This window comes from Lichenostomus cassidix, chromosome 4 (assembly GCF_008360975.1).
Source record: "Lichenostomus cassidix isolate B80296 chromosome 4, HeHo_3.0, whole genome shotgun sequence".
NCBI classification, from domain to species: Eukaryota; Metazoa; Chordata; class Aves; order Passeriformes; family Meliphagidae; genus Lichenostomus; species Lichenostomus cassidix.
This window is the reverse complement of record NC_139484.1, coordinates 59,322,096-59,332,597: the sequence shown is the minus strand read 5'-3', so window position 1 is coordinate 59,332,597 and position 10,502 is coordinate 59,322,096. Positions and strand designations below refer to the sequence as shown.

The following is a 10,502-nucleotide window of genomic DNA, read 5'->3' as shown; positions in this document are numbered from 1 at the left end:
CCAATGTCTCTTTACACCCCACAGTCACTCCCTGCCCTCTGTCGACCCCCCGTCACCTCTGCCTGTCCCATCCCGTCTCATGTCACCCTGTGCCTCCCCCCATTCCCTGCCACCCCTGTTAGCCCGTCACCCGTGTCACCCCCATCACCTCCGCCAGACCCCTCCCGTCACCTGCCCCGTCCGATCCCGTCCCCGTGCCATCCCCTGTCACCCGCTTTCCCTGCCGCCCCGGTCACCTCCCCCTGTCCCCCCTGTCCCCGTGTCACCCCCGCGCTGTCCCCTCGCCCCGCCCCGCCGATGACATCACCGCCACTGGCGCATGCGCAGTGCCGGCGGCGAAGCCGTGCCCGGCTCCGGGCGGGGCGGGGCAGCTCCATCCGGGTCCTGCCCGGGCCGGGCGGTGCGGGCGGCGCGAGCCCCGGCGGGACAGCGCGGCGGCGGGTGAGTGCGGGGGGCGGGAGCCCCCTGGGGGGCCGGAGGACCGGAACCCCCCCGAGCGCCTCCATGGGGGGCGCGGACCCCTCCTGGGGACCCCCGCGGGGGTGGGAGCCCTCGCTGTGCCTCGTTCCGTGGGGAAGGGACCCCTCTCCATCACCCCTGTGGGCCTGGGGCTGCTCCCTGTGCACCCCTCCGTGGGGCAGGGTGCCTCTTCCAGGGCTGCTTCGGGCAGGACCCTCCCTCAGTGCCTTGTTCTGTGGGGATGGGACCCTCTGCCAGCGCCCCTCTTGGGTGGGACTTTCCCCTGTGCCTTGTTCTGCGGGGAAAGGACCTTCTTCCAGCCGTTCTGTGCGGTGGGACCTCTCCCTGTGCCTTGTTCTGCAGGGAAGGGTCTCTCCTCCATCCCCTTTTTGGGTTGCACCCTCTCTCTGTGCCTTGTTCTGTGGGGAGAGGTTCTTCCTCCATCCGCTCTTTGGGCTGTTCCCTCTCTCTGTGCCTTGTTCGATGGGACAGGGTCTGTTTCCCAGCTCTCTGTGGGGCAGGACCCTCTCCCCTGCCTTGTTCTGTGGGACAGTTCCCCCTGCATCCCCACTGTGGGGCAGGGATTCCCCTCCTCAGCAGCTCCCGTGGGGAGCACGGTCCTTCCCTCTCTGCTCCACAGTCCCCTCTGGGGCAGGGACATCCCCAGGGCAGTGGAGGTCCTGTCCCTGTGTCCCCTGTGTCCCTGCAGACCCCTAAAGGGACACCCTCACGGTGTCTGGGCTGTGCTTTTGGGCTGTCTGGCAGCACTACAGGGGTGCTGTAAGGTCCCGCTTGTGGGGCAGAGGGGACAGCGCAGAGCAGGGCACAGCAGAGGCTGGAGGGTGGACTGGGGCTGCGTCACCCCGGAGGGATGGAGGAGAGGGCTGAGGCGACACAAAGGGACACGGGAGATGTCCCCACCCAGCGCCCATCCTGCCTGGACCCCTTGATGAGGGGGAGCTCCTGGGGTCCCACCCCACGCTCGGCTCAGGGTCCCCAGGTCACCTCTGTTCCCGATAGCCGCTGGCTTGGGATCAGACACGTCCCCTTGCTTTCCTGGGGCCGAGACCGGACGCTGCGGGTTTCTTCTCCTTAAAAAAAAAAAAAAAAAAAAGAAAAAGAAAAAACACCAAACTACCCAGCAATGGGAAAAGCTGCTTTTTGGAGTTACACTGGGCTGCTGTTCCTGCCGTGCCGGCACGTCCGTACCCTCCCTGCATCCGCCGCTTTGGCAGGGGACGTGCGTGGGACCCTGGGGACTGCAAACCAACGGGTAAAAATGCACCTCCTGCGGTTTCGGGTTTGGGGTTTTTTTTTGTTTGTTTAGTTCAGCCTGCCTTTGTCTTCGCCGGGGTGCACAGAGGAGAACACGCGTGGGTCTTGGTCACCCCACGAGCAGCGCCGGCTCCGTCGGATGTGCCAGCGTGTGTGTCTGGGGGTTGCTTCCCCCCTCCCGTGCACACCTTTGGCAGGAGGTTTGGATGACATCTTGCTCTGGCACGCTCCTCGCCTTTGATCTCGAGTTTCCTGCCATGGATAACGTGTTCGGCAACACGCGAGCCGAGCTCCGCAGCTGCCGGGGAGGGCGATGCGGGTGCCTCCTCCTCGTCCCGGTTTTCCCCAGCTGGCTCCTGCCTACAGCTCCCGGCTGTCCTTTGTTTCGGGTGCCGCCAGGACGGGCTCTCTCAGCCCAAGGATGCTCTGAACGGAGCAGAGCTAAGCACAAAAAGACACCCCCCCATCCCTTTGTTTCCAGGCGTTTGCGGGCTCAGCTGGTTTTACACAGCGTTTCGTGTGTCCGTTTCGGGGGCAGATAAACCGACTGCTCAATGTCTCTTTTTTCTTCTTTTATCGTATTCTGAGTTATTTTGGGTGATTTAGTTTGCAGGGAGCACATCCCGGCTGCAGGCTGTGCCGGAGGGATGCAGCAGCTTCCTGGGAACGGGGTGAATTTGCCAGAAGCATAACTGGAATATCTCGTGGTTGTCCTCTGGTGTCCTCCTCGCGTCTCCTCGGGTGAGCAGAGCCATGAGCTCTCAGCACCACACTAAAATCTGGCATCACCAGCCCTTCTCCTGGGACAATTCTGACCCTGGTTTGCATGACCCACTGCCAGCAGCAGCTTTGGGGACAGAGGAAGATGAAGAAAACCCAGGCCCATGCTCAGCACTGATGGCTGAAATTAGTATTTTTTTTTTAATATATTTGACTTTATAGAAAGCAAAATATAAGTTCTAGTATTATTATAATATTTTTTTAAATTTCTACTGCTGTTTCATTTCCCTCATGTGTTGGGATTCATAGTGAAACCATCACCTGAATTCGAGTGCCTTTTTTCACAACAGATGTACACAAAGCACCTTGAGCGTGTCAAATAGCCCCTGAGTAAATCGGGTTGTTTGCTCTATTACTTTATTCATACAGGTTCGATGCTCCAGCTGATGCATCTGGAGTGCTGTGCCATCTGGAGCAAAAATTAAATACAAATTTGGCCCCTGGCCTGGAAAAATAACAACCCTGTGCCCCACTTAGAAGCAGCATTGGAAGGATAGAGCCCCTGACAGAAGAACTGCTTGGGGGCAATGTGGAAAGAACCCAAAATGCACTAATTGAGGTATTTAAAACATATTAAAAAAGGGAAAACAAATGTTTCCGGTCCCATGTGCTGAAAGCAGGCAGGAGGGATGATGTGATCCTGTTACCAAGTCACAGGGCTGATGCTGGCAGGTGGTGGCCCTGGTCCTGAGCAGGTGGTGGAGCTGCTGGAGATGTGTGTCGTGCTCTCCCACATCTCCCAGTTTTGCTGCTGAATGAGATCCCCTCCACAGCCTCACAAAGCTCTGCCCCACCACTACTCAGCTCAGGTTTGCTAATTTTGTCCCTGTTCACCAAGGCTGGGTGGGACACTCCAGGTGTGCTGCTTGGATTGCTGGCATTGCTGTTTGGTCAAAGGCTGTCTCAGATTTGGGGGGAACAAGATATGGAGGAGGGTCAGCTCTGCTGGAACTTACTGCTTGTGCATGCCAGGCTCAGATCCAGTCACCTCCACGTGTGATTGGAGATAATTGTGATGGACCAGCCATGAAGGACACCTTGGGGTCAGTGTGCTCTGAATGTTGTGGGGTCTGTTGGACTTTCAGATGAGGAATACTATGTGCCAAATGGGAAATAGGATGATGGATGCTGTTCTTGGCTGGAGAGTGGTCCTGGCTCTGTCCTGAGCCAGGGAGACAGGTGATGGGGTGGAGGAAGAGGTGGATTCCATAGTGAGGAAGCAGCAGAGCTTCTCAGGACCATGGAGCTGAATCAAACCTGGAGGTTCTACCCAAGAAGAGCTGACTTCAGCTGCTCTCCTGGACTAAATGATGTGTGAGATGACAGGAGGACACCTGGCTTTGCTAGGAGGGCTTTTGTGCTTTTGGACCATCTCTCCAGGTGTTCCCCCTTGGGTCTCCCCTCCCAGTGACCTGCTGTCACCTCCAGTTGGGCTGTGTGGCAGAAGACATGTTGTAATTCACTCGTACCCATAAAGCAGCACCTGGATGTGGAAAAGGTGGAGAGAGGCACAGCTGGTGCTCATCTCCTGTTCCCACCACCTGCACCTGGAACCTTCTGCCTTGGGATGGCACGGCTGAGATGTGGTACTCTCCCACCTTGCCAGACTACTTCCGCACGGTAAACCCAAACAAGCCCATCTTTTGGGCCGTAGCAGGAGGTGCAGATCCTGCTGGTGGTCCTTAGCCAGCTTGTACCGTTGGTGTGGAAGCCTGGAGGGTGTTTTTTTGGGGTTGAAGCTCCCCCGCTCTCAGCAGTGTTTGGTGTGGCCAAGCTGGGTTTGTTTGTTTTTGTTCCTGCAATCTTTCCCCTTAAAGCCGACTGTTGTTGACACAAGATAAGATCGGCGGTCACAGCCATCCCCTCCCCTGTCACTGTTGCCCTGGAACCGCTCAGACTCAGGTCGGGAGTGGCTTTCCTGGTGTGCCCGTGTCCCCAGCCCGAGTCGCTGACAGGGCTCTAAAGCGGCATCAGTGATGATGTGATACGGGGCTTATCTGCAAGTGAGCCCAGTCATCGCCTGAGCCCGGCGGGTGCTGCTCGCTGGGTTGAGAAATGCCAGTGATCCCATGGAAAACGAGCTCCAGGAGAGGATCCAAACCCACGTGGTTTTGCTACAGCCATGGGCAGTGGTGATTTGCTTCCTGACCTGAGGGATGGGAAAGCCTTGACATCGACAGTGGGCTGGAACGGCGCCTGCTCCTCCATCCCGGGGTGCAATGGTACCCACTGGAGACAGAGCTGAATCGTTTTCAGATGCTGTTCCCTCTGGAACAATAACACGGGCAATGTGTAGTTTTTCTACCTGTCTGGCACATTTAAATTCCATCAAAGAAAACCTAAAAGGTTCCAGCCACACGTGGAGGGCTCCTGTGTCCTGCTCAAGGACAGATGTGGTGCTGAGGGATGGCAAGAAGAGACGAGCCCAGCCTCAATGCCAGGGTGTGGATGGGCAGTGGGAGCTCATGGACCAAATTAGCTGAAAGCAGCTGGCTCAGTGTAGCCAAAGGCTGCGAGGTCTCAGGTTGCTCTGATGGCAGAGCTACAGCTGGATCAGCCCATGGAAAGAGCAGGCAAGGTGCAGAGAAGCAGGAGGAGCAGGGTGGCAGGAAGCCTGAACAGGGAAGTCCTGCTTTTTCTGCTCCACCTTCAGGATTGTGTGAGAAGCAAGCAGGAAGAACTTCTCCAGCTTTATTTTGGCTATTTTTTATTGTGGATGGGTTTGCAGGACACCAGGACTGCTGACAACAGCTGAGGTACTCCTGCCTCCGAGGAAGAAAAGGATCTTCACATGGGATAATTTCTGGGTCCCACCCTGATGTGTGCTAGCCAGATCCTTCAGTCTGCTGTCTCCATGGAGGCAGGGGATGGAGATCCATGTAGCAGCACAGCCACAAGGGTTATTGATGTGCTGGAAACCATGGAAGCCTCTGAGAATGGTCACATAGGAGTTGGGACTTCTCCAAAAAGGTGATGGGATTGCTAACCCAGCTGCAGTGCATCTGCACCAATGCCCACAGTGTGGGCACCAAGTGGAGAAAGAGCTGGAAGCCACTGTGCATCAGGAAAGCTGTGACATCATTGCCAGCACAGAGACATGTGGGATGACTCAAACGAATGGATTTCTGCAATGGATGGGGATAACTTTCCATCATTTACCAGCAGCCCCGGCTAACTGGGAGGTCTCAGCTGACTGGAAGTGAACAGATGTGACACGCAGCTACAAGAAGGGCGGGAAGGAGGATTTGGGGAACTCCAGGGTTGTCAGTCAGGTGACAGGAGCAGATCACCCTGCCTATCCTCACGCAGCGTGAACAGGGCGATTAGGACACCTGGAGCAGCCAGTGTGAGTTTGTGACAGGCCAGTCATGCCTGACCAACCTGATCTCCTTCTATGACAAGGTGACCCGCTTTGGTGGATGAGGGAGAGGCTGTGGGTGTGTCTGTTTGGACTTTGGCAAGGCCACTGACACCACTTTTTCGTGGAAGGGGCTGAAGTCACCATCCCTGAAGGGATTTAAAAGCCGTGCAGAAGTGGCACTTGGGGACGTGATTTAGTGGAGGCCTTGGCAGTGCTGGGTTAGCCGTTGGACTTGAGGGCTTTTCCAACCTAAACGATTTCATCATTCCGTGATTTTATTATCCCCTCAGAGGATTAATCCCGCCGTTAATGCAGCTTTTCGCTCGCAAAGCTCTTTAGAGGAAGTTGCGCCAGGAGAGCGCTTGGAGAGAGAAACTGAAAGTGCTGAGCAGGAGGCAAGTTGCCCTTCTGATTCCAGCCCTCCCACTGTCGCTCTCCCAGCCTGTGAAGCAGGACTGGGTTTCCCAGCTTCTTGGCTCATGGGAGTATTTAGGGGAAAATAGAAGAGCTTCCTGGCTGTGCGACTTCCCAAGCTCGGAACCAGGGGATTTCAGCTCTCCAATCGGTCCACTGAAATCCAGGAGGAGCAGCCCGGCAGGTAAGACAGTGGGTGAAGCCAAATTACCCATCAGAGCTGGGTGGGAGGGATCAGAATCTCCCACCCGACTGCTTCCAACTACAACAAATCCACCCGAGTGGATCGTGCCTCCCGCCGACCGGGGCTCGGAATTAAATCGCCGGGGTATTGTAAAGATGGAGTTAAACTTCTCTCCATGCAGAGCTTTGTCCTGAGCAGGCAAATATTTCCTCGGCGCTCTAACAACTCCCATTTTCCTATTGTTCCCTATAAAAACCCGTCGTCGCCAGGCTGGGTTTCCCCCGAGGCAATTTCCTGGCTCCGCTCAAAGGCAGCTGCGGGGTTGGGGTTTTTCTTTCGATTTTACTTGAGAAGTGTTGGATGGCGACCTGGCATTTCTCTTTCTTGGCGTGTAAGAGAACAGATAACACTTTTGGAGGCTGTGGCGGTGGTGGCCATCCGAAGTGGGACAGGATTGTGTGGCGTTGGGTGTTTTGGGGGCTGAATAAATCGGGATGAGCTGGCTGGAGCCTGTCTGCTGGTGCTCGCGTGGGTGGGGTGTCTGACAGCTGAGCCCTGCACCCCAGTCTCGCTTGGCATTCACACCGAAACACCCTCACCATTGTGCTAAGTGTTATTTGGGGGCGGCACTTTGGGTGTAAAAGCAGGGAAAATGGATCATTTTGTCGGCTGTGGCTTTGCCGGGGGGATGCTGAGTTGTCGTGTGCTTCTGACCATTCTTGGAACTTCCTCTTATCCTCCTCCTCCTAAAGCATCTTCCCCATGCAGCAGGAGGAATGGGTCAAGGAGGTGATGGGAAAGGCCTGGGATGTGTTGCATCCCAGGGATAGAGCTGGAGACGAGCCTGGCATCAGGTGGTTTATTCCAGCCTTGGATGCTGAAAATGGGAGTGGGAGTGTTGCAGGGAGTTTTGAGATGGGCACAGTGGGTGTTTTCCCAAAACCAAGCAACTATTCGTGCTTAAGGACTAAATATTATATGGTCCTGCATAAAAATGGGCTGGAGAAGAGGGATTCTGCTGACATCCCATCAGGCACCTCCAAAAGGAGGGGTTTTAAGACATGCTGGTGAAATTGAGGCTTTATTTATACTGAGGCTGGAACTTGAGTCTCCTTAGGTTTCTTTTTTGGATGGAATTTAAAAGAGGAAAGAAGTAAGCACTGACAAAAGTTTAGTTTCTTTCTTAGAAAACTTCTGTTTTCTAACAAAAGTTGCTTTTCCTCTTCAAAGGATGCCCTGAATCCTTTCTGCTTCCTCTAGATCAGATTTATCTCAGCTATTGATGTTCTGAGCTGGAACATCCAACTTAGTAGCAAACTGCTTAATATCAAAACCCAGATTGCACATTGCCTGCTTCATCTTCTAAATCAAATAATTTATTCTTCATTATTATGAATCACTCGTTGTGAGGGTAGCAGCAGATCCCAGTCTGTTTCCATGAGAATGCCATGTTATATTTTCCCACCTTATTAACCCAAGTCCTTGCCACAAAGCCATGCAGATGAAGGCTGCTGCCAAGCTGGGCACAACTTGGATTTTGTTGCTCAGAAATTTGCCCTCTTTCTTCTTATTATTAAAATAATGCTTTCCTAGGCCACTGCAGAACAAGTCAGGTGGTTGGGATGGATTTTCTTTTTTTTTTAAGCTGGAGCATCATTCCCATGAGAATTGGATGGGTTGTGAAGCCTGGCAGGTTGCTTGCCCAGGATGGGATCCTGTCTTTAGGCTACTGTGGATGGACTGATCAGGCTTGCCTTGGATGCCCACATCATTCCAGACAACCCTCTGCAGCACTGGGCTGGAAATTCCCCTTTCCCACCCCAAAACCAGCCCTGGTGCAGATTTCTCTGTGAGGACTTGCTGTGTGGCAGCCGTCTCTGCGGGCTGCTCCGCGCTTTTGTTTACATCTGGTAGAAAACTTCTTAAATTTCCTGGTAAGGGAGTAATTCTAATCCCTTTCAATGAGATCAACGGATTAGTGTCTCAGATGCTTATAAAATTGTGAGGATTAGCCAAGCCTCCCCCCCTTTACTTTCTATGCTACGTAACGTCATCGCCACGTTTTAAAAGGGGATCTCTGTGCTGTTACCAAGAGCTGAAGCAATTCCTGGGAGAATCTGCGAATCCAAGCGTTTAAAAACCGTGTCTTCATCCTCTCTCTCGCTCCCTCTGGATTTTTGTGCAATTTTTAGGGTGTTTTTCTCTTTTCTTCCAGCATCCCCAGCACCAAACCGCGGTAGCCGTTCAAGCAGATACGTTGGGTTTTGCGTGGCTTGGCTGCGTTGCGGCACCCGTGCGGGTAAGTAGGGAGCTGAGCCCAAAGTTTTCCTTCACAGAGACTTGCAAATCCCCTTCTTGAGAGGAGCAGATCCCAAAAAATGTGTTATTTCACGAGTTTGCCCCTCATGTCAAAGGATTTGGGATTTTGTGGTCCATCCCCAAAGGGGAATGGCGTTTCTGGGCCGACGGGATGCTCTCACCCCAACTGTTGGGAGCAGAATGAAACTCCACACACCCACATTCCTGCATCCTCTTAATTACAACCTGCACTTTCATAAGGACTTGATCCCTAACCGGCTCTCAGGGAGCTGACAGGGAGGAGGGTTCAGTTCAAACCCTGTTGCCTCTCCCCGCAGGGCAGTTTTTAAATGCCTTTTCTCCCGGGTCGATGGCTGCATGGTCGCTTGACCTGTGTGAGCAAAGTGATCCCAAACTGCCGAGTGGTAGGAGCTCGGAGCCAGGAATTCCTGGCCCTGGCCCAGTAGAGTTTCAGAGGCGAGCTTTTAAATATATACAAAGACAAGCTCATAATTTCCACTCTACTAATGAGGCCACGGCGTTTTCATTGAAATGTGCCAATAGGCACCGCGGTGGTATTTTAGCAGCCTTGTACTGTGAATCCAAATGTGATTTAACATGGCAGCCCCTGCAGAGCCGAGGAAAACCGGCTTCTCCCGCTGAATTTCAATGATGCTGCTCACCAACACTTCCCAAAAATCCCCTCGGTGGTGGGACCTCTCCTCGTGTTTCATCTCAACGGAGCTTTTCCCCCACTTTGGTGAAGGTGGGAAAGAGCTGAAAGAGGATAGTTTAGCAGGGGAAAGTCTTCATTTATAGCCTGGGTTTAACAGATGTGTGGCTGGCTGGTGTGAGGCGGCGATTTAATAACCGGACTGGCCAGAAATATCATTAAATGGTAGTAAACAAACGGAACGTGAGGGCTCCAGACATCGTGTTCTCTCTTGACCTTTAAAAAGCCACTTGAAGCTGCCAAGCCTGCTCGTTGCTAAGCCACCTCCTTAGTGCCACTCATATATTTTCCCTTCTAGTAGGCGATTCAGCACCCGTGAATTCGTGGAGATCCAAGAGTAAACTGTTACACTGAAATTCCCACTGGTGGTTTTTAGCTTTGTAGCCTTGAAGCATTTGGAAAACATTTAGCAGGTTTTGTTCAGTCAGCTGCAAGAAGAATGTAAATCTCAAGGAACTCTCTCAAAAGGTGATTGTTTTGCTTTTTTTGTTTTTAAACATGTCCTGCATCAGCAGCACAGCTGTAATTCAGGTTTTGCTTATTTAGGGCTCAGTTTATGAAGAACTCCTGTAAGAAGCAGCATCCCTGGGCAAAGAAGGGTTGTGGGTAGGTGATGCTGAAAATTTACACCTGGTTGTCCATCACCTCCTGGTTACAGATCCGTGGGGTATGGGTACACCTGGATTTTAGAGTCACAGAATCATGGAATGGTTTGGGTTGGAAGGGACCTTCAAGACCATCTCATTCCACCACCCTGCCACAAGCAGGAGCACCTCCCACTAGACCAGGTTGCTCCAGCCTGGCCTTGAACACTTCCTGGGATAGTGTCACTGAGTAACCTGTGCCAGTGCTTCACTAAGGTCCTTTCACTTTCTGCATCCCACTAAGGTCAGGTCACTATTCCAGGAGAAGGGAAGAGGGATGATATCTGTGCTGAGGAGAAGCACTTGTTGGGTTTGTGGATGTTTCTCTCCAAGCACCTCACTTGGCTGTGCAAG

General features: G+C 53.3%; 1 protein-coding gene across 6 annotated transcripts in view; it reads left to right on the top strand.

Annotated features, from left to right (window-relative positions):
- Positions 1–311: 311 nt before the first annotated feature.
- Positions 312–10,502, top strand: part of RNF24 (ring finger protein 24) — a 28,421-nt gene continuing 18,230 nt past the window's right edge. The window contains exons 1-2 of one of the 6 annotated variants that reach the window (XM_085059493.1): positions 327–441; positions 8,689–8,772. Coding sequence is in view for 1 of the 6 variants with exons in the window: in XM_085059492.1 (XP_084915618.1) it covers positions 320–441 (122 nt within the window). In the remaining 5 variants the exon portion in view is untranslated. Of the gene's footprint in view, positions 442–2,340; positions 2,476–5,265; positions 6,474–8,688; positions 8,773–10,502 lie in introns of those variants that run through there. The other 5 variants (XM_085059498.1, XM_085059495.1, XM_085059494.1 and 2 more) reach the window with 5 other exon arrangements.